General features: G+C 38.9%; 1 protein-coding gene across 1 annotated transcript; it reads left to right on the forward strand.

The window, feature by feature from the left end:
- The first annotated feature begins 21,621 nt into the window (after positions 1-21,621).
- LOC110940951 (glutathione S-transferase F11) lies at positions 21,622-23,610 on the forward strand. Its single transcript, XM_022182519.2, has 3 exons — positions 21,622-21,831; positions 21,914-21,962; positions 23,030-23,610. The coding sequence occupies exons 1-3, from the start codon at positions 21,676-21,678 to the stop codon at positions 23,479-23,481; spliced, it is 657 nt and encodes a 218-aa protein (XP_022038211.1). The 5' UTR covers positions 21,622-21,675; the 3' UTR covers positions 23,482-23,610.
- Positions 23,611-25,149: the final 1,539 nt, after the last annotated feature.

Raw genomic sequence — 25,149 nt, forward strand, 5'->3', positions numbered from 1 at the left:
AGAAGAAGTTAAGAGAACAACTTCTAGCCTTCATCATGAAAGAAAAGTTATATCCTGCTGAAGAACAACAGTTTAAAGAATGGCCATTAGTAGCTTTAAAGCATAAGGCTGAAAGGATCCAAAGAATCAAGAATGATCCTTTAAAGAAGAAAAATGCTCCAAACTGGAGTAAATACAAAAAGCTCATTGCTGACCTCACTGCTGAATATAAAGGAAAGAAAAAGAAGCTAGTGGATGCTAAGATGGACACTGCTGAAGCCATATCAAAATGGTCTAGGCAGCAAACTGATGAAGCCTATGAGAGGCTAAAGAAAAAGAAGAAAACTGCTTCAGATGCTTCAAAGAAAAGAGAACAGATGATGAAGCTTGAACAGAAAATTTAAAACCTCAAGACAATGTTAAAATTAGCAGACAGTCCTACTCTTGGGTCAAATCAAGATGAAGGCAAACAGCTGACTGAAGAAGAGGTCATAGAAAAAGAAGCAGAGTATCTCAAGGACACCATCTTAAAAATGGGTCTGAATGAAGACAGCTCATCAAAGCTTCAAAACCTTTTTAAGAAGGTACTCAACAAATCTGCATCTCCAAGCACTGCAAAAGACAAGACAGAAGTTGAAAGACAAGAACTTATTATTGAACAAGAAACTGCAGAAGATATAGCTGCAGCAGACAAAGTCATTGAAGAAGCTTTCAATAGAATGTCTGAAAGTCTGCAGATGTTTTCAAGGCCATCATCCCTCAACTCATCATCAAATAAGTCTCTCCCAAGAAACCCACTTGGCTTAAAAATACTAAAGTGGATGTCTGATCAAAAGACACACGTATTGACCCTGGTCAGAGCCAATGGCGAAGTAAAGTACATATCAAGGAAAGAAGCACTAGGCCTTAGTGTTGAAGATTTGCAGGATCTCCTTGAACTTTCACTGTGCAGGGATGAGGATGACCAGAGTGCAAAGGAATTTGAAGCTGTATTCAAAGAACAAGCTAAGGCACTCTTGATGAGTAATAAAGGTCCTGAATAATGAAGGGTTTTGGCATTATCTGTTCCAGGGGGAGATTGTTGGGATTGAACCCTACCAGAGGAACAGATAATGTAAAGCCAAAACCGGAACACATCAGTGGACTATCAATAAGCAGCAGTTTACTCTTAGCTCTCCCCTTGACAGTGGTATTCTAACAGCTGATGGATCTTAACTGCTGCTCAACTACAACAACTGATAAACCAAACACGGATGATACTCCAAAGACTGCTGAAGACAAACTCTGTTGCTCTATCTACTGCTGTGTTCTAAGTACTGCTGAAGACTCAAGCACTACTCATTCAAAGACTGATCACCTTATGAAGAAAGCACCGATGTTCAAGTAATCAGTGCTTAGGCTACAACAGTGGAACGTGAAGCAGTAGTTATCTCTTTGTATTATGCTGATTATCAGATGTTGTATATCAGTAGTTTGTATAGAACAGTGTTTGTAGTTTGTTAGGTCGTTAGATGTCACTATCATGGTGACGTCAGCTGAGGTACATCAGTAGTTTGGTTTGCCTATAAATGGAGCGGTACTCTGTACTGTTACATTTGATTCGTTTTGAGTGAGTTCTCCTTCTCAATTCAATCCTTTCATCTTGTGCAACCAACTCTGGAGTATCAGGCTGAGGGGGGAGTTTAGTATGTAAACATGTTGTAATCATTTGCTTTGTACTTTAATCATTCGACTCAATAAGAAGCAATTGTTTACAAAACTATTTTCTCTATATTGATTGTGTTTACAAAGTTTGTTTTCATTTCCGCTGCACTTAATCTTGCTGTATCGTCATTGATTTGTCAAAACTAAACAAACAAGCACAATCATGTCAGCCTCGGATCCTAACAATTGGTATCAGAGCTTGGACAGTCAAATTCGATCTAACAAGCGCAAATCGATTATCGCAATATAACCTTGAAAATGTGGATACTTATATACGACCTATTTATGGCTAATCATAAATAATATATGTATATATATATGTATGTATGGATATGTGTAAACAAACTATCGCAACGCTTAACAATCGGAACGAAAAGTCGGAAAACTAACCCAAGCAAGCCATCCGATCGAATGACCATTCGATCGAATGGTCATCCGATCGGATGGCCATCCGATTGAAGGGCCCTCCAATCGCACCATTACACCGCCTCTCCTCTCCTGTCCCCTATAAATAGCACCTGTCACATCACTGTTCAGGTGATGTGACAGCTCTCGTTCGACCAGCACACTTTTGGCCTATTTTCTCTTGATTCCTCGCAATTCTTGTAAGTTTTCTCCTCAAATCTTGTACTTCCTTGATCTACACACATTTCTTCACCATTTCCACCGTTAAATTTTAACTTTTCACCATGAAATCGGTGGATTTGGGCTGTTCTAGGATGATGTCATCATGGGTTCCCATGAACTTCAAAGTGTGACCTCATTCCACCAAGAACAACTCAGATCTAAGAGATTTCAACATGCTTTAACAATGATTTCGTCATAAACTAAACGTTTTCCAACTGATTTCTACTTTTCTTCAAAAGTCTTAACTTCCTACTCAAAACCCCGAGCTCATTCAAGCCTTCTACTCATTCTCTAGTGAAGTGCCGGTTTGAGAATTGGTTTCTATCGATGAGATGACCGACTTAACGAGCTGAATATGAAGTTCCGTCAAGAACAGTTAAGTGATCGGACGGGTTGATTCCTATCCTATCGGGTTACTTGGACTTGGTGGAGTTCCGTTGTTCAACGCGTTGTCATACCGTCTCGGTCAAACCGTAAACTTCCTAAACTTAACAAATTTTCCAGATTTCAAAACAAACAGGTTACCAAACGGATTGCCGTCCGATCGGATAACCATCCGATCGAACGACAATCCGATCGGACGACTTGTGGACTTTCAACACTTGAACAAAATTTCAAAACATAATAGTTTCCAACGAATAGTTATCCGATCGGATAACCATCCGATCGAATGACTATTCTAACAGGAGACTTGGTTTGTGAAATGTCTCACTTGGACGGATTGCCATCCGATCGAACAACCATTCGTCCGGATGACCGTTCGATCGAACGACCATCCGTCTGGATGACCGTTCGATCGAACGACCTGAAAAGTAGAGATACTTCTCTCATTTTAAAATGCTACAACAAAAACTTCAAAGTCACATCATACACAATACATCCATCCCAAACGAATGACAATCCGACCGAATGGCCATCCGTCCGGATGACCATCCGTCCGGATTGTCATCCGATCGGATGATCCTTCGTCACTCAGTTCACCGACACACTGTTTAACGCACTGTTCATCGCTTACGCTATCATTCTATGATTAGGCTAATCTCTTACGCGCTCCCTTCAATCCAAGATTGTGTTTACTTGTTAAACACGAATTGTGAGTATACTTGAACCCTTTTTATAGCACTTTTAGGTGTAACATACGTTTATATCAAAATCGCACTTATCGAAACGAATCAACTGTTTAGACTATTTATCACTTGCGAAAGACTGACTTACATATTGACACGTGATGCTAGTTACATATGTGCTAGGACTTTTACTCACGACGTCCCGCCTTAACTAGTATAGTACTATATGTAACACCTCGAATTTTTGTGTCCAATGATGTGTTAACACGTGTCATTTGTTTACACGTGGCATCTATAATAAATAAAGGACTAATTTTGACAAACCTTGAAAGTATATAAATTCGAGGGTTATAAATGTCAACAAGGGTAAATATACTGTATAGTATCCCTAAATAATGCTTAAACCTTCAAACGAATAAATTATAGATCGTACAAAAAACAAAACGCGAAAGAAAGTGAGAGATTACAAACTACAGGGGTTAACTGTGTCAACATGTTTAATAATACCTCTGAGTGACCCTTTAACGTTCCAAAGACTTTGTAACGGTATTATACCCTCACTAAAATAATATATATGAATTTCGCGAAGTTTCGATATGAAACGAGAAAGTTACGATCGAATTCGTAGAAGAAGGGTTAAAAGCGTCAACAGTGAAAGTTAAGGCTTTCCAATATAATTAATAAATAAACCGGGGACTTAATAATGCGGGTAAATAACACGAGGCCCCTATCGGTAAATAACCGAGGGCCAAACCGCAAAGTTACCCCTTCAAAACCGAAAGGTCAGGTAAATCATTACGAAAGATTTCGTTATTAATTACCGGATTCTGATAATCATGACAAAAGATTTTAAAAATCTGAAAAACAGACTTCTCGCGACCCGCGTGAAGGTTAGGCTTAAGTGTAAGCGGGCCGCGAGCCTCCTAAATAACACGCCTGAAATTTGAACTTTAGGCGACCCGCGTTAAAGTGCATGGGAACTCCCATGCGGGTCGCGTAAAGTGCCCAGATGCAGAATTGTTGTAACTACTTGGCTTTTGGAGCTTTTGAATGATCATGAGCCAATAAATGAGGCATGGGCACCCTACATTTGACCCATACACCTTAGGGGACATATGCCCATCATCCATGATCAGTATAGGCTGAGTTGTGATGATCTTGGACCTTAACATTGGCTATAAATAGCAAGGTTGTGAACATAAGTTCATCACACTCAAAACTCACCCATCTGATCATTCCAAGAGCTCTAAAGCATTCCTCTGTGTTCTTAAGTCTTCTCTTAAACTTCTGTAAGTAATCCAACCTTTGTGGTTCCACATTTGCTTAGTAAATGGCTAAGAACCAAACCGTCGTAACTACGGTTTGACTTTACAATAAATCAGTAATGGTTCAGTCTTATGACGAATCAAAAGTGGTTATGAGTTGGTATTTATGTGGGTAATAAACCTCTAAAATGGTTCCCCCTGATCACCACTCTAACTATGTCAAATGTCGAGTCAAACGTACGGTTAAAAAAGTCAACAGAAAGCTATTTTAGCGATTTATGCATAATCTGTAATGTATATGTTATGGAACATGTTTTGATAATCATAAAACATGATAATAAGTATATAAACATGTTTGCGCTCGTTTGAATCGATCATTTGCTATATTGAACCGGTTCGGAGCCGAAAGTCGCAAAAGTTTGACTTTTGTTTTTACTTCAGTTCTGACCCGTTTTAGTGAGGTATAAATATACCTTAGAACTCTCTTAGGACCAGGTCACATGTTGGTATACGCCTCTGTGGTCGGTTCATGAGTTACCCGAGTCTTTTGCGCAATTCCGTCATTCGCCTAAAAGTTGACCGTAACGGCCTTTTAAAATTAAAACGAGTATTTCGGACATGTGAACGGACCAAAACCTTGCTTATTAAATTATAAGCATGTCCTTAAAATTTCACGTCAATTCGAGGTCTAGAATGAGAGTTATGCTAAAAGGCGCACTTTTAAGAAAGTTTTGTAATTAACGGCGCAATTAGCATAACGCCCATCTAACCCAAGTTTTTGTCACCAAAACTCTTACCCACTGTGGTAAAATAATATTTTGGGAATTTTAAAGATTTTTAATAATTTTTACCTTGCTCATAACCTGCGGTTATGGCTACGGTTCGGTAAATACCGAATATGCCCTTTTTGGCCAAAACGGGAGTTCTACAAGGTCTTTTGACCCGATTCCAGTTGCCACTGGTTTTAAATAATAAATAAAGTATTTTAAGCTTTATAAGCTGTTCGGGAAACTCAGATTTCCTGTAGAACTCAAAAAGCCCTTTTAAAGTCTTTAAAATGACCGAAAAGCCCCTACGGGGCATAATATTAACTTAAACTCGTTACGGGCATTACGGAAGGTATCCTACTGATACCAAAATACTTTTAAGGCATATTGACTTAGGAAATAAGCGTAGGACACTTATGGTTAACCGTTTCGCCTATTTGCGCACACGGTACGGCTCATGGAACTAGTTTTCGTGCAATAGCCGATATGGGTCAAATTATATTATTTGAACCCCAAAATCCAGAGTATGAACTATAAACCCATATAAAACAAGTCTCTGAACTTGTTGGGTCCAAATCATACTCCATTCTCGGTTTTCGCCTTTTCGTGCGTATTAACCATATCTATGTATCGGAATCAACCGGTTTAAGCTACGGCTAATATAAGGACCGTTAGGATTCTAAGAGGTTAATTAAAACCTTCGTTCCAGATTAGGAGCCCCAGTAAAAGCTATCGGTGACTTGATCTAAATTAAGGAATATACTTGCAAAGGTAAATACTTTAACTTATTTCCCCTATATGGGCTTGGGTTACGGTATATTAATACCGCTTGATTGAGCATTATATAATTCCATCGCTTAGGTGGTTAATTGATTAAATATGATCGGCTCATTTAAACAGTTTTGTTGCTTATAAGCCTTTGGGGGGTTTAATGACCGTTGTCCCGGATATCCTTGGCATCATTTTACGAAATGGCCACGACCATCGACATCCCGGTGTAGGCGTACACCCGGTATAAAGTGTCGACATTAAAATTAAAAGACGTAGCCGTTGGTTTTTATACTACGGTTTTACGCAACGTGGTGTGTCTATAAATCTTTAACCCGGCACGACCCGGGCTACTGAACGCATAAAAGAACATGTAAAACGTTCACAAGATCATTATGAATTTTCCCAAGTTATAAAAGAGTTTGTGCCTTGTGCATTCAAATCAATTTTAATAAACATTTTCAAATGTGTCAGTTGAATGTATTTACCAGTGTAAACTGACGTATTTCCCCAAAAAGATTAAGTGCAGGTACCTAAACGTAATTGGCTGGTATTAGCTCCCTAGCGTCGGGATAAGCCTCGCAAGCTTGATTGCAGTATCTAATGGAACAATACTTTATCTTTATTTTCGATCCGCTGTGGATATTCAACTCTGTAATACATTATGATATTACATTCAGAGGTTGAAATTTATATATTTATCTTATGCTTCCGCTGTGCATTATATAATTGTGTGGTTTGACTATATTGTTGCCAACATCGTCACGGTAATCCCCCACCGGGCCCACCGGTGAGACACGTGGAAATCGGGGTGTGACAGGTTGGTATCAGAGCCAACATTGAGTGAATTAAACACTACCCTATTGTGTTTAATCTCAATAACACAATTGCACATACTTGAGTCTAGACAAGAACCTAGGACAAATTCGGATTATTACTCCTTTTTGTCTTTATTTTCGACTCGATTTTTAATAAGTTTTGGAGCAGGAAAATGCCACCTGTTATATTCCGAGGAAGAGGAAGAGCACGTAGAGGCCGAGGAGAAATCGTGACACATCACGATCAAGAAGCTGGACCATCTGGTACAAGACATCCTTCGATGACACGGAGCGAAGAGCCACAACGACGAAGAGATCTTTACGAACCAGCGAGGCATTCTACTTCGCACAGCTCGACGCCATCCTACCGGCACTCCTTTGGGCCAGACTCAGAAAATGATTCCAATAACCCACAACCTTCCTTCATACCTCTACAGCGTTCGGTATCGCACCGAAATTACGACGACCCTACTCCCTACTACATAGGTCAGTTCAATCCGGCTGACTACATACAGGAACCTTCAGGTTTTGTTCCACTAGGACCACAGTATCAAGGCCCAGACAGCTTTATGGCCTTGTTTGACCGACATGAGTGGTACAACACACCATCTCATCAGACATCGCAACCGAGACATCCACAGGATCCATCTGAGGATTCACGCTTTGAGGCAGTTACGCCACCACCTCCGCCACCGGCACAACCAGTTATACCTGATCCGCCGAGGCGTAGGAGGACCAATGCTCGTATGTCTACACGAGGAGGAGGGGGTAACCACTTCAGCACTCCTCGACATTCTAGTAGTAGCCACTATCCGCCACTACACGAAGAAGGACCTTCAAGTCCTATACAGGAGGCGAACTCCGCACCTACTGCACGAAATTCGCCACCATTTGGGTATGACCAACCCATACCAGCTTACACAGGTCCAACGGCTTACAACCCGTTTGAACCATCACAAGCCCAATACAACTACGGCTATGAGCGCGACCCATATGTGGTGTCGGCTAGATATAATGCGCGCTACCCTGACGGAGCACATGGAAACATGGGACCACCGGATTACTCAGCTCATGGGTACCCGATACCTCCCAGACCTCCAGTTCCGCATCAAGCGCCGCAACCACGATTTTCTCCTCCTGAACAGGAAGAAATACTCCATCGATTAGATCGTGTGGAGAGAGAGTTCGAGGAAGAAAAGAAAAGCCACCGAGGATTTCTCAAAGGCTTGGCGAACCTACTAAAGGGCAAAAAGAAGAAACGTGACCACTAGCCTTTAATAGTAGTACTACTGTAATTTCTACTTTGAAATAAGTCCCTGCGTGGACAACTTATCGTATTTCAGTCCCTACGTGGACTTATATTTAGTCCTTGCATGGACACCTACCTTGTATTAGTCCCTGCGTGGACTTGTCACTTATTTTAAAAACCTCTATGGAGGTATGTATTATTTGAAAGACCCGTTTAGGGCAATATGTAATTGTATTTGAAATTTCGGAATGTATGTTATGAGTTTGTTTTAATATATATAAAAATAAATCAAAATCATTCCTTTTACATTGATCTGCCTAAATAAAGAATCTTAAGGGGGTGAAACCTAGCTTGGGGTCTTTTAAGATCAGTCAAGATGGTACGACCTAGCTGAAAAGATTCTGATTCCCTGTTAACCTCTGTACTCATGTTAACATTCATGGCAGATGTGATTCGTTATAATCACGCACGTCATTATTATACAATAATCCTTTAAGGATTTCAAAACCCAACTAAATGATATATAGATCGTGGGTTAAATCACCAACAAAGGTGATCAATATTATAAAGACATCCATTTAGCGATGCAATGCCTACGGGCCAATATTATAAAGACATCCATTTAGCGATGCAATGCCTACGGGCCAATATTATAAAGACATCCATTTAGCGATGCAATGCCTACGGGCCAATATAATAAAGACATCCATTTAGCGATGCAATACCTACGGGCCAATATTATAAAGACATCCATTAGTGATGTAGTGCCTACGGGCCAGTATTATTAAAACATCCATTAGTGATGTAGTGCCTACGGGCCGATATTATTAAAACATCCGTTAGTGATGTAGTGCCTACGGGCCAATATTATCAAAACATCCATTAGTGATGTAGTGCCTACGGGCCAACCATATTAAGACATCCATTAGAGGTGTAGTGCCTATGGGCCATAATAATTGTCTTATAAAACAAAAGGCAGTAGTAGTCTATGACTCTCTGTCAGAAAGAGATAAAAGAACTACGGTTCGACTCTCTATGCCTTTGATTCTCTGGAATCTCGGCTAATATTATAAAACATCATCATGATTAGGCTTTATGCCGCCAATACTATTTATATAGTTGAAATAGGAGATATTCAGATCCTAATATATAATGAAATAATAAATTAACCAGATATGGTCTCCGGACCATGGTTGACAAATTGTCATAAAAGACAATCATATAATAATCTCCTAAATTAAAATTTTGTTATCTTCTGTAACAGATTCAAGTTACAATGGCGGATCCCAATGGAGAGAACAGCCACACAAACGAAGATGACTATGACAATGCGTCAGTGCATTTGACAAGCGCACAACTGAAGGCTCTGATTGACAATGCTGTTCAGGCAGCTATTGATCGTCAAAATACTGAGTCTCAAGGCAGAACCGTGTCTAAACCACCCTCTAAACCAAAGACACACTCCAAACCACCCTCTGAACCCAAGAAAGATGACGACAAGCACTCGTCTACTGAGCACAACGTTCATCGCGATAGAGAATATACTGATGCGTCAAGTGCTAAGGGTTGCACCTACAAATACTTTGTATCATGTAAGCCCCGTGAATTTACAGGGGAGAAAGGTGCGGTTGACTGTATCACCTGGCTAGACGAGATGGACACGATAGTGGACATCAGCGGGTGCGCTGAGAGGGACGTGGTTAAGTTTGTGTCCCAGTCATTCAAGGGCGAGGCCCTGGCATGGTGGAGAGCTCTGGTGCAGGCTTCAGGTAAGTCTGCCTTATACAAAATGTCATGGGGGGAGTTTATTACCCTCATAAAAGAAAACTACTGCCCTCAGCACGAGGTTGAGAAGATTGAGGCTGACTTTGTCTCACTGGTGATGACAAACCTGGATTGTCAAGCATATCTGACAAGTTTTAACACTATGTCACGCCTGGTGCCATATCTTGTGACACCAGAACCTCGAAGGATTGCCCGATTCATTGGGGGCTTAGAGCCGGCGATCAAGGCCAGTGTAAAGGCCTCTAGGCCGACGACCTTCAGGTCAGTTACTGACCTCTCCTTGTCTCTTACACTTGATGTTGTCCGTCTGAGGGCACAAAGGAGCAAGGAGGCTGAAAAGCGAAAACGTGAGGATGATACCTCACGCAAGTCTGGGAAAAAGCACCGTGGAAACGGTGAAGGCAAGAGAGGGTCGGAGGCAAAGAAGGAGGGGCAAGCTGATGGAAGACCTCACTGCAAGGTCTGCAAGAAACCACACTCCGGAAAGTGTAGGTTTGCGTCTGGTTCACAGTCGCAACAAAAGACTCCATCCTGTGGGCTATGCAAGTCCAAGGATCATAAGACAGTGGAGTGCAAAAAGATAAAGGATGCAACCTGCTTTAATTGTAACGAAAAGGGGCACATAAAGAGTAATTGCCCGAAGTATGCCAAGAAGGCGGAAGAGACGAAGAAGTCGAATGCGAGAGTTTTTCGCTTGGATGCAAAGGAAGCGGTTAAGGACGACAATGTGCTTACAGGTACTTTTCTCGTAAATAATATATTTGCAAGAGTACTGTTCGATTCTGGCGCTGATAAATCCTTTGTAGACCAGAAATTTTGCCAACTACTAAATATGCCGATCAAAACCCTTGACGTGAAATACGAAGTAGAGTTAGCAGACGGCACGATAGAAACCGTCTCTACTGTTCTAGAAGGATGTGAAATGTCCATTAGGAACCATTCTTTTCCTTTATCTCTACTTCCTTTCAAACTTGCGGGTTTTGACATTGTGCTAGGCATGGACTGGTTATCTCCTAATCAGGCCCAAATCATTTGCGGCAAGAGGCAAATAGTTTTAAAGACTCCGAGTGGTGAATCTCTTACCATTCGAGGGGATACGCATTTCGGATTGCCCGAAGACGTATCTATGCTAAAAGCTTCAAGGTGTTTGAACAGAGGCTGTGTAATTTACATGGCTCAGGTGATAATTGAAGAACCAAAGCCGAAGATCGAGGATCTTCCTGTCATTTCTGAATACCCCGAGGTTTTTCCTGAAGAACTACCTGGTTTGCCACCAGATAGACAAGTGGAGTTCAGAATTGACATCATTCCTGGAGCAGCTCCGATAGCAAGAGCACCTTACAGATTAGCTCCGACGGAAATGAAAGAACTAAGGACCCAGTTGGATGAACTGCTGGCAAAGGGTTTTATAAGACCTAGTTCATCTCCCTGGGGAGCTCCTGTCCTATTTGTAAAGAAGAAGGACGGATCGATGCGGTTGTGCATCGACTACCGAGAGCTAAATAAAGTTACCATAAAGAATAGGTATCCTTTACCAAGGATCGATGATCTATTCGATCAGCTGCAAGGAGCAAGCTACTTCTCAAAGATCGACTTAAGGTCGGGTTATCATCAACTAAGGGTCAGAGATGAAGATGTACACAAGACTGCATTTAGGACTCGCTATGGTCATTACGAGTTCCTAGTGATGCCTTTTGGGCTCACAAATGCACCGGCTGCGTTCATGGATCTCATGAATCGCGTGTGCAAGCCGTATTTAGATAAATTCGTCATAGTGTTCATAGACGATATCCTGATCTATTCTAAAAGCCAAGATGACCACGAGAAGCACCTCCGTTGCATTCTCGAATTACTACAGCGTGAGAAACTCTACGCCAAATTCTCGAAATGTGAATTCTGGCTAAGAGAGGTTCAATTTTTAGGACACGTTGTGAGTAAGCGTGGTATCCAGGTGGATCCCGCTAAGGTAGAGGCAGTCATGAACTGGCAGGAGCCAAAGACGCCTACCGAAATCCGTAGCTTCCTGGGGTTAGCAGGATACTACCGGAGATTTATTGAAAATTTTTCGAGGATTGCTGCGCCCTTGACTTCCTTGACCAAGAAGAAAGAAAAGTACATTTGGGGACCAAAGCAGCAAGAGTCCTTCGAAATACTGAAGCAAAAGCTAAGCAATGCACCTGTGCTGACATTACCAGAAGGTACAGATGAATTCGTAGTCTACTGCGATGCATCACACACGGGCATGGGGTGTGTGCTTATGCAAAAGGGCAAGGTGATTGCCTATGCTTCAAGGCAATTAAAGGTGCATGAAAAGAATTACACCACCCATGATTTGGAGTTGGGTGCCGTTGTATTTGCACTTAAGTTGTGGAGGCACTACCTCTATGGCATTAAATTTGTGATTTATTCTGATCACAAAAGCCTCCAGCACCTGTTCAACCAGAAAGAGTTGAACATGAGGCAACGCCGTTGGATGGAGACCCTGAATGATTATGACTGTGAAATCAGGTACCATCCCGGCAAGGCGAATGTGGTCGCCGATGCCTTGAGCAGGAAGGAAAGGGTAAAACCCATTCGAATCCATGCCAAGAGCATTGAGGTTAAAAATAATTTGATGGAAAGGATATTAGCTGCGCAGCGTGAGGCTGTGTTGGAAGCTAATTATTCTAATGAAAAGCTGGGAGTAACTGAGGAGCAGTTGACTCTTAGCAAGGATGGAATCCTTAGACTGAACGGACGTATATGGGTTCCGATATATGGAGGACTACGAGATGTTGTTCTCCAGGAAGCCCATAGTTCCAATTACTCAGTCCATCCTGGTGCTGACAAGATGTACCAAGACTTAAAGGCAAATTATTGGTGGATAGGCTTGAAAAAGTCTGTAGCCGCCCATGTAGCAAAGTGCTTGACTTGTGCTCAAGTCAAGGCCGAGCACCAAAAGCCGTCTGGCTTGCTACAACAGCCTGAACTTCCCGAGTGGAAGTGGGAATGTGTAACTATGGACTTCATAACCAAGTTACCCAAAACCAGGAAAGGAAACGATACAATATGGGTCATAGTCGATAGGCTGACTAAATCAGCTCATTTTCTACCCATCAAGGAGACATATAGCTCCGATATGTTAGCCCAACTTTATGTTGATAAGATTGTAGCCTTACACGGCATACTTGTGTCTATTATCTCCGACAGGGATACTAGATACACATCTCATTTCTGGAAAAGTTTCCAGCAATCTTTGGGCACGCGTCTAAACTTTAGTACGGCTTACCATCCACAGACGGACGGTCAAAGTGAGCGTACTATCCAAACGCTAGAAGACATGCATCGTGCATGTGCGATCGATTTAGGTGGTAACTGGGATAAAAACCTACCCCTGATCGAATTCTCCTACAATAACAGCTACCACACCAGCATAAAGGCTGCGCCTTTTGAGGCATTATATGGTAGGAAATGCAGATCGCCTGTTTGTTGGGCGGAAGTAGGGGAGGTCCAATTATCAGGACCAGAGATTGTTTTCCAGACTACGGACAAGATTGTCCAGATCCGGGAGCGTCTCAAGGCTACGCTGATCCAAAGCGTAAGGATTTTCACTTCGAAGTGGGTGAAAAGGTATTACTTAAGGTGTCACCCTGGAAGGGGGTGATGCGTTTCGGCAAGAAGGGCAAGCTGAGTCCGAGATACATAGGGCCTTTTGAGGTCATTGAACGAGTCGGATCAGTTGCCTATAAACTAAACTTGCCTGAAGAGCTCAATGGAATTCACAATGTGTTCCACATCTGCAATCTCAAAAAGTGCTTCGCCGACGAATCGTTGATGATTCCACACACAGATGTGCATATAGATGAGAGCTTAAAGTTCATAGAAAAACCTTTGTCGATTGAAGATCGACAGGTGAAAAAGCTTCGCAGAAAGCACGTACCGATTGTAAAAGTCAAATGGGATGCTCGTAGAGGTCCTGAATATACGTGGGAAGTCGAAGCTACAATGAAAGAAAAATACCCCTATTTATTTAAGTAAATCTCGGGTCGAGATTTATTTTAAGGGGGTGAGGATGTAACACCTCGAATTTTTGTGTCCAATGATGTGTTAACACGTGTCATTTGTTTACACGTGGCATCTATAATAAATAAAGGACTAATTTTGACAAACCTTGAAAGTATATAAATTCGAGGGTTATAAATGTCAACAAGGGTAAATATACTGTATAGTATCCCTAAATAATGCTTAAACCTTCAAACGAATAAATTATAGATCGTACAAAAAACAAAACGCGAAAGAAAGTGAGAGATTACAAACTACAGGGGTTAACTGTGTCAACATGTTTAATAATACCTCTGAGTGACCCTTTAACGTTCCAAAGACTTTGTAACGGTATTATACCCTCACTAAAATAATATATATGAATTTCGCGAAGTTTCGATATGAAACGAGAAAGTTACGATCGAATTCGTAGAAGAAGGGTTAAAAGCGTCAACAGTGAAAGTTAAGGCTTTCCAATATAATTAATAAATAAACCGGGGACTTAATAATGCGGGTAAATAACACGAGGCCCCTATCGGTAAATAACCGAGGGCCAAACCGCAAAGTTACCCCTTCAAAACCGAAAGGTCAGGTAAATCATTACGAAAGATTTCGTTATTAATTACCGGATTCTGATAATCATGACAAAAGATTTTAAAAATCTGAAAAACAGACTTCTCGCGACCCGCGTGAAGGTTAGGCTTAAGTGTAAGCGGGCCGCGAGCCTCCTAAATAACACGCCTGAAATTTGAACTTTAGGCGACCCGCGTTAAAGTGCATGGGAACTCCCATGCGGGTCGCGTAAAGTGCCCAGATGCAGAATTGTTGTAACTACTTGGCTTTTGGAGCTTTTGAATGATCATGAGCCAATAAATGAGGCATGGGCACCCTACATTTGACCCATACACCTTAGGGGACATATGCCCATCATCCATGATCAGTATAGGCTGAGTTGTGATGATCTTGGACCTTAACATTGGCTATAAATAGCAAGGTTGTGAACATAAGTTCATCACACTCAAAACTCACCCATCTGATCATTCCAAGAGCTCTAAAGCATTCCTCTGTGTTCTTAAGTCTTCTCTTAAACTTCTGTAAGTAATCCAACCTTTGTGGTTCCACATTTGCTTAGTAAATGGCTAAGAACCAAACCGTCGTAACTACGGTTTGACTTTACAATAAATCAGTAATGGTTCAGTCTTATGACGAATCAAAAGTGGTTATGAGTTGGTATTTATGTGGGTAATAAACCTCTAAAATGGTTCCCCCTGATCACCACTCTAACTATGTCAAATGTCGAGTCAAACGTACGGTTAAAAAAGTCAACAGAAAGCTATTTTAGCGATTTATGCATAATCTGTAATGTATATGTTATGGAACATGTTTTGATAATCATAAAACATGATAATAAGTATATAAACATGTTTGCGCTCGTTTGAATCGATCATTTGCTATATTGAACCGGTTCGGAGCCGAAAGTCGCAAAAGTTTGACTTTTGTTTTTACTTCAGTTCTGACCCGTTTTAGTGAGGTATAAATATACCTTAGAACTCTCTTAGGACCAGGTCACATGTTGGTATACGCCTCTGTGGTCGGTTCATGAGTTACCCGAGTCTTTTGCGCAATTCCGTCATTCGCCTAAAAGTTGACCGTAACGGCCTTTTAAAATTAAAACGAGTATTTCGGACATGTGAACGGACCAAAACCTTGCTTATTAAATTATAAGCATGTCCTTAAAATTTCACGTCAATTCGAGGTCTAGAATGAGAGTTATGCTAAAAGGCGCACTTTTAAGAAAGTTTTGTAATTAACGGCGCAATTAGCATAACGCCCATCTAACCCAAGTTTTTGTCACCAAAACTCTTACCCACTGTGGTAAAATAATATTTTGGGAATTTTAAAGATTTTTAATAATTTTTACCTTGCTCATAACCTGCGGTTATGGCTACGGTTCGGTAAATACCGAATATGCCCTTTTTGGCCAAAACGGGAGTTCTACAAGGTCTTTTGACCCGATTCCAGTTGCCACTGGTTTTAAATAATAAATAAAGTATTTTAAGCTTTATAAGCTGTTCGGGAAACTCAGATTTCCTGTAGAACTCAAAAAGCCCTTTTAAAGTCTTTAAAATGACCGAAAAGCCCCTACGGGGCATAATATTAACTTAAACTCGTTACGGGCATTACGGAAGGTATCCTACTGATACCAAAATACTTTTAAGGCATATTGACTTAGGAAATAAGCGTAGGACACTTATGGTTAACCGTTTCGCCTATTTGCGCACACGGTACGGCTCATGGAACTAGTTTTCGTGCAATAGCCGATATGGGTCAAATTATATTATTTGAACCCCAAAATCCAGAGTATGAACTATAAACCCATATAAAACAAGTCTCTGAACTTGTTGGGTCCAAATCATACTCCATTCTCGGTTTTCGCCTTTTCGTGCGTATTAACCATATCTATGTATCGGAATCAACCGGTTTAAGCTACGGCTAATATAAGGACCGTTAGGATTCTAAGAGGTTAATTAAAACCTTCGTTCCAGATTAGGAGCCCCAGTAAAAGCTATCGGTGACTTGATCTAAATTAAGGAATATACTTGCAAAGGTAAATACTTTAACTTATTTCCCCTATATGGGCTTGGGTTACGGTATATTAATACCGCTTGATTGAGCATTATATAATTCCATCGCTTAGGTGGTTAATTGATTAAATATGATCGGCTCATTTAAACAGTTTTGTTGCTTATAAGCCTTTGGGGGGTTTAATGACCGTTGTCCCGGATATCCTTGGCATCATTTTACGAAATGGCCACGACCATCGACATCCCGGTGTAGGCGTACACCCGGTATAAAGTGTCGACATTAAAATTAAAAGACGTAGCCGTTGGTTTTTATACTACGGTTTTACGCAACGTGGTGTGTCTATAAATCTTTAACCCGGCACGACCCGGGCTACTGAACGCATAAAAGAACATGTAAAACGTTCACAAGATCATTATGAATTTTCCCAAGTTATAAAAGAGTTTGTGCCTTGTGCATTCAAATCAATTTTAATAAACATTTTCAAATGTGTCAGTTGAATGTATTTACCAGTGTAAACTGACGTATTTCCCCAAAAAGATTAAGTGCAGGTACCTAAACGTAATTGGCTGGTATTAGCTCCCTAGCGTCGGGATAAGCCTCGCAAGCTTGATTGCAGTATCTAATGGAACAATACTTTATCTTTATTTTCGATCCGCTGTGGATATTCAACTCTGTAATACATTATGATATTACATTCAGAGGTTGAAATTTATATATTTATCTTATGCTTCCGCTGTGCATTATATAATTGTGTGGTTTGACTATATTGTTGCCAACATCGTCACGGTAATCCCCCACCGGGCCCACCGGTGAGACACGTGGAAATCGGGGTGTGACACTATAGCACCCGACGGGGTCTAGTTAGGATGAATAGCAATTGCATATCGCAGCTCGAGTGACTTAGCTGGTACTATCTGTCTTGTATATATGTTGTGTATCTCGTTTATGTATGTGGTAATTCGCAACACTTTTTATCTACTATTCTACTCTATCAAAACTTGTATACTCACCAATACTTTTGTGTTGACGTTATTTTAACGTATGTTGCAGGTTTAGTCGCAGTCTACATCAAATCAAGCTAGGAAGTCTAGAAACACCTAAAATCTAGGTTTTCGGATTTGTATTGTTTGAGAGAACATGAAATTTGTGACAGCTTATGTGATTGTATTTGTTTATTAGTATGGGATAATGACGCATTAAATATTGTCGCAATTTAGTTGTTATAGATTCTCTTGAGCAATCTGATTCGCCTAGTGCCGCGCTCCGATTATTCCGCCATCGGTTGGGGTGTGACATCTCACCTGTTAGAGATCCATTTATCACACACATCACCTTTTCTTTTGTTCGAACAGAGTTGTTTGTGATCAGGCTGAGGGGGAGTTTGTAGAGTCGATGATGTAATGTAAACTACATCTGTTTCCATGTATAGTTTGTATAATAATTTGAGTCGTTCTACCATTGGTTTTGTAAATTACTGTGTTATGTATGTTTTCCAGGGTTCCGGAAGTAAAAACGAGCTAAAACGTTAAAGAAATGAGCACACAGGAGAAGGTTTGGGCTTAGTGAAGGACTCTCACAGAATGGAAATGGATATTTAAGAAGATGAGATGATAGGGAATTGAATTACGAAGACGTAGGCGAAAACGGTGAAAAAACGGAGTTGAAACGAAGAAGTTATGACTAAAACGAGTTTCCGAGTACAAATGTTGGTCGCGTCGCGCAACTAGCAGAGCTTAAGGAGCCCGTGAGGGACTGTACTTAAATCGGTAAATTAACATCCTATTAGGGTTTCCTAAGTGTTTTCTAGAGAAGGGTCGGGGTTCCTGTTCGGTTTCCCAGTAGGTTTAGTACTCTAAGATCTCGGTACCACATTTGTTCCAAAACCGATAGAAGCTTGTCATGCATGTGTAGGATTCTGACCTAGGTGGTGACTTTCCATCATATGATCACATCTCCTGTTTAGTTCGTGTGTCTAGTCAGTTTTAGTTATTTTATTTATTTTAGTAGTTTGTTTCAAAACCCCCCAAACAACAAAACAAATTAGTTGAGTCAGTTTAGTAATAGTAATCGAGTTTAGTAAACGTAATTAGTAGAGTCTCATGGGTTTGATACTTAGACTTAGGTAATACTGCATTGATTGGTACACTTGCCGGTTGTGTGGTCTAGGTTTTAGAGAGTATGTTTTTATAAATTTAAAACTTAGCGTGTCTAGTTTAGGTTAATATAAGTTAGTTTTTAATTGACCACTTCAAGCACATCAGTCGATATTTCTGTAAAACATTTTGTAATCATTTGGATTCAATTGGAAAACAGTTGTTGATGATAATTCCTCGCTTGTAATTGTTATTTTACTTTTACAATAAAAAAAATGTTTGTTCTTAAATTGTCATTGATCACAAGCCTTGTAAACTCATACCTAACAAAAACCATAAGGGCGGTCTTGCAAGTGACTTGGGAGATATGGAAGGCAAGAAACGACAAAACTTTCAATGATCAGAATATCAACTTCACGAAAACGACATATATTATTAAAGATAACTCCTTTCTTTTTCTTAGTAGTAGATCCAAATTCTGTAACCTCAAGTGGGAAAGGTGGAGTGAGTTCAATGTAAGATATGTAAGCGTGTAATTTGAGTCCCAATTTCTTGCTGTCCCGACCTTTCTATATTTTTTTATAGATGTTTCGTTGTTAAAAAAGTTGGTATATATAGTATAGTGGTTTTATTAGTTTTTTTTACCATAAATAGTGACATATGTCTTTCATTTATTTGTGAAACATGGATCCATTTAATCTCATTGGACGGCCATTAGCAATTCATGGGCTCATGCCAATAACATGAATTCCTTAGTAATATTTTTAATAGTGCTTCCTTAGTAATAGTTAATTTGAATTTGAATCATTTACATTCGTTAGTTTAAAAAATTACGTAGATATGTTTATTTTTTTGTCAACATTGCGATATAACGTTCTTTTTAAGCGGATTTATATTAAAAACGAATCATTTTTTTCATAGTAAACTATACGAGTATCAATACCGTAACGATATCGCGCCATACCGTATTGAACCAAACCAGTATCGACGTTTCGATAGGTATTCGTCTTTATGGTCTTCGCCAGATAAAACACATGTAACACATGTACTGATATTCTTTTATGTATATCATGATTTTATTTTTTTAGGTTTCTCTTACGTTTGCTATAGAGAGCGAGTGTCAATACTATAACAAACCAAACCGATTCCAACCAAGTTCCCGCTGCGTAGCACAGAGAAATCCAAGAGTAAATTACAAAAATCGTCCTTTATGTATGTCACTTATTGCAAACTGTGTCCTTTGTCTTCAATAATTACAGAAAACGTACTCGATGTTTGCAAACCCTTGCAAGTTATGTCCTTTAGCCCTAACTCAGTTAATTTTTGTGGTTAAATCTGAACAAATGGACCCCACATGAGGGTATTATTGTGATTAAATCTGACCAAATGGACTCCACGTGAGAGTAAAATGACCAAAATACCCTCATGTGGGATCCATTTGGTCAGATTTAACCACAAAAAATTAACTGAGATAGGGCTAAAGGACATAACTTGCAAGGGTTTGCAAACATCGAGTACGTTTTCTGTAATTATTGAAGACAAAGGACACAGTTTGCAATAAGTGACATACATAAAGGACGAGTTTTGTAATTTACTCGAAATCCAACTAGTTTATCATAGTTTTTTGTTTTGTTTTTTTTTTTCTATCATCGAAACCAACATTGATATTCTCTTTTATCGATCACGTTTATGGTTTCTAATGAGTAGAGCCAACAACGACCAAATATGTGCCACATAATACAGGGGAAAAACGATCAAACTGTCGTTGCGTAGCACAATGGGAAAACCTATTTTTTAAAATTTTTTTAGTTGGTATTATCGGAACCGAAATATATATTCGCTTTTATCGATCTTCAATTTTGTGGTTTTCAAATGAGTCGAGCTGATAATGACTAAAGTGACGGCGCGTAACACGAGGGAAAACCGATCATACTCGCGTCGTGTGGCACGGGGAAAACCCGATATAAATATTCGCTTTTATCGTTTTTCGCTTTTATGGTTTCCGATGGGGAAAACGATTAAACTTCCGTCGCATAGCAAGAGGAGAAAATCCTAGTTCTTAAAAATGGTAAAATCACAAGAAATGTTTACTCTCGTTTATATATATGACTAAATAATATAGAAAATACAAACAAAAAACATATGGCTGATGGCTTTTTTTTTTTGTTATTAATTGTAGTAAGGTAGGGGAGTTACATCCTAGTTACCATCTAAATTCCTCATTAGTGTTTTAGATGGGTATGAAATTTAGTGATATATTTGTTTACCTGATCTGTTTACTCGATAATGTATACATATGCTATATACCCAAAATAAAGATAACCTATAGCCTATACTATTCACAATAGATTACTACATTGTTCTTGGTATATTATACTATACACTTTTGTTCTTAATTCTTGAATTATGGTTTTTTTCTATAATGTAATCAACACTAAAAAGATTGCATACCGATACTTCAAAGATATATGATCAATTTAATTCACATACACCCAAAATTGGTATCCTCGAAGAGAGAAGATGTATGACCCATTCTAATAAAATTTTGACTGAAATCAATGGTTATTTTCGAATCCATTATTCAAATTTGACCATTTTTTATTTCAACTGCGCAACCTGAGAAATGCAATTGATTAATAGTTATTCGACGAGTTCTGAGCCAGGTTACGACAAACTTTTATTATCGAGTATGAGATTAAAATCATCTAAACCCACCTCTTTGCCATCCCTAGATAACATGACACATTTTAATCGGATAAGTTGATGACATTGATTTGCATAAATTGGGGGTGTATTGTAAAATTTTCAAAACAGGAGGTACCTAATATGTTAAACGTTTAAAAGTTAAAGGACCAAAACAAACATATTTGCAGATCAAAATTCTTCTAGTTGATTCTGGTTCTAAAGCTAAAATCAAACCACCCAAATTCACTTATCGGATAACACAATGGCTACACCGCCGGTGAAGGTGTACGGACCACCGTTATCAACCGCCGTGTCAAGAGTGTTGGTCTGTTTGCTTGAAAAAGATGTCCCATTTCAACTTGTCCCCGTTAACATGGCTAAAATGGAACACAAGAAACCTGATTACGTTAAAATGCAGGTAACAACAACTCATGCATTTCAACTGTTTGTTATAATGCCTCAAAGAAAAACAAACCTGTTGACTTGTCTTTCTCGTACAGCCCTTTGGCCAGGTTCCTGCATTTCAAGATGATGACATCACCTTGTTTGGTAAATTCTTATCTATGTGATTATTATCTTATTTATTGTTTTTCAAATATCAAAACATCCCCTTATCATAAGAAATTCAATTCTTTCTATTTATACCATAACTTTTTTTTAACGGAGTGAAACCAAAATTCTAAGGATTTGGAAATGTATCCGAAAATCATCCAACCTACTTATAAGTTGTAAGGGGAAATCGTAGTTTCCCTTTACGCAATGTTAAGATCTTGCCTAATCTGGCCTCTTAGGGGCATTACCATGGCCCGATTTGGTATATTAGAGTCCTTTAAATTGTCTAAAATACACAAGCTTGTCTATGAATTGTTATATTGTGCAAAAATGTTTGGAATTGTCACACCATCAAATTCTGAATATTTTAAGGAGTGACAAGTCATTAATTTCTTTTATTCTCCAAATTGAAATATTAACTAAGGAAGTAGACTATTTTAAATTCATGCATAACGAATTTACATCGAGATAGTTGGTAAACGGGCAACAAGCTGTGCCGCTACCCCTTTTTGGATAGCAAAACTAATTCTTTTAAAAACTACGTACATAGATCTCGGGGTCATAACATTACTATGCATGACCCTTTGAACTCGATTAAGTAAGCCCACAGCCTCTGGCGTCAGAAAACCAAAAGTATCAAAAGCAAATTAGATAAACACGTGCTGGTTGTCAAGGCACGCTTTCTCGTGTTTGGTCACTTTACCCGAAGCAGCCTGACCCATCGTGCATGCATTGTATACGAGTTTAAGGACCTTGATATACCATAATTGGGTCGATAATTCATTAAATGTTTAGGGACTTTATAATCTCATAACTAGATTGATGGACTTTTTTTTAAATATTTACCCAACTGGATATTGTGCATATGAATACAACAATTGTTTTGCATATTAAAGTTGCTTTTGATTGAATGGTGCGGAATAAAGGAATGTATATGATTCCTTCCTTATAGGTATGGGTTTCAAAATTGGTTTACTTTTCTATTGAACTATAATACCTAATACCTTGATGAGCAATGTAAGTCTAAGAATGAAAGATTCTTTGTGTAATTGTGTTAATAACAGAATCAAGAGCCATATGTCGGTATTTAGCTGAGAAATACCCAAATAAAGGAACTGCGGGTCTTTTTGGAACAAACCCGTTGGTCAAAGCTTCAATCGACCAATGGCTAGAAGCCGAATCACAAAGCTTTAATCCACCAAGCTCGGTTCTCACCTTTCAGCTATTTTTTGCACCGTTAATGAAACTCAAACAAGACGAGGCGTTGATCAAACAAAATGAAGCAAAGCTTGAGAAAGTTCTTGATGTCTATGAGAATAGGCTTGGCTCGAGCCGATACTTAGCCGGTGATGAGTTCACTTTAGCTGATCTTTCGCACTTGCCTAACACTCAGTTTTTGGTGGAGAAAACTGACAAGGCTGAGCTGTTTACTTCCAGGAAGAATGTGGGTCGGTGGTGGTCCGAAATCTCCACCCGACCCGCTTGGAAGAAGGTGGTCGAAATGCAAAATGCATAATTTCAGTTATTTGTTTGAATAATAAACTTTTGGCTTCTTGTATCGAGTCGAGTTTTATTTTTATTGAATAATTTTCATGTAAATGAATCAAACCGTTTGGGAATTACTTAAAACGCCTTGTCAAAACAAGCTCAAGCCTAAACTGACATCCACTTGATAAACACGCTTGAGATCAAAGATCATATACTGAAATTTGATTAGACTCACAAACTTAAACATCATAGTATTTATATAATATGTTATAAACAATGAACTTTGATTCAAATAAGCGAATATGAGCGGGTTTGTTTTCGAAAGTAAGTAAACGATAATTAATCCCACATGGGTGTAAGAAAAGTTATACTAGTGGCTAATATACAGTGGTGTACATCTTTAAAATGGGTTGGGATTGATATTATGTTAATCTGCATGGTATGAGAGCTATTTAGTTAGCTATAAAATTGTCTTAATTATAAATGGCTCTGATACCATGTTAGTTAATTTGTATCAATTCTAGACTTTTTTTTTATTTTTTATTTATTTTTGTATCATGTTTAAACAAACTCAAGTTGAACTCTGTGTCCATTTGATAAACAAGACTGAGATCAAACGATCATGCCTACAAATTTGATTACGTGACCTTAAACGAAATTATTATTTGTATACATAATATTACAAACTAGTAAACTTTCATTAAACTTTGATTCAAATAAGTAAATATGGGTGGTTTCCGTTTCTAAAGTAAATTGAAGTTTTAATCCCATAGGTGTAGATGAAATAAATTGGTTGGGATTGTTATTATGTTAGTGATCATGGTATGGTATGAGGGTCAATTTAAAAAAAAAAATCTATGAGTAAATTGTACTTGAGGTTTGGGCATGTTTGCGAGTTTCATCTAAAATAACTTTTTTGTATCATATAGTTCTTCACTTTTGGGATTTTTTTGTCATTTTCATCCAAATGTCTAATTTGGCTTATTTTTTCTTGCAAATATTTGGATGAAAATGACAAAAAGTTCCAAACCTCAGGGACGATTTTGACAAAAAAATGTTAGACGTTTGGATGAAAATGACAACTTAGCTCAAAAGTAAAGGACAATATGGTATACAAAAGTTGTTTTGAATGAAACTGACAAACGTGGCCAAACCTTAAGGACGATTTTGAAAATTTACTCCAAAATCTAGTGTTAATAGGGTATTTGATCTAGAGTAGAGTAACATCAAGAAAAAATAAATATAAATTGCCAGTAATTTATATACATTCTAAACTTTTTTACTCTTTGGTATATTGGTAATTTGTAGTTTGAAAAGTTAAAAGCTGGCCAAAAAGTCATAATATTGTGACTTATTGAAACCTCATTTTTCTTCTTTGTAAAAAGCCATTTCTAAAAGGACTTTTGGCTTAGCCAAACACAAAAACAACTTATTGGCTTTTTGATAAGTCAATAAGCCAATAAGTTGTTTTGAAAAGCTTAGCTAAACATGCCCTATATATATCTAGTAGATTGACAACTCTAAATTTTCACATAGGAAATGATGTAGGTATATGTAGGGACAATACAACGTGTTTCATTTAGTTTTAACTTCAATTTAGATAATGAAGGGGTATGATCCAAGATCTCGCATCAACATGGTCGCGAGTGACCATTACTCTTATCAAAAAACCCTCACCGGCAAGAATTTATTTGCG

This window comes from Helianthus annuus, chromosome 5, assembly GCF_002127325.2.
Source record: "Helianthus annuus cultivar XRQ/B chromosome 5, HanXRQr2.0-SUNRISE, whole genome shotgun sequence".
Lineage (NCBI taxonomy): Eukaryota > Viridiplantae > Streptophyta > Magnoliopsida > Asterales > Asteraceae > Helianthus > Helianthus annuus.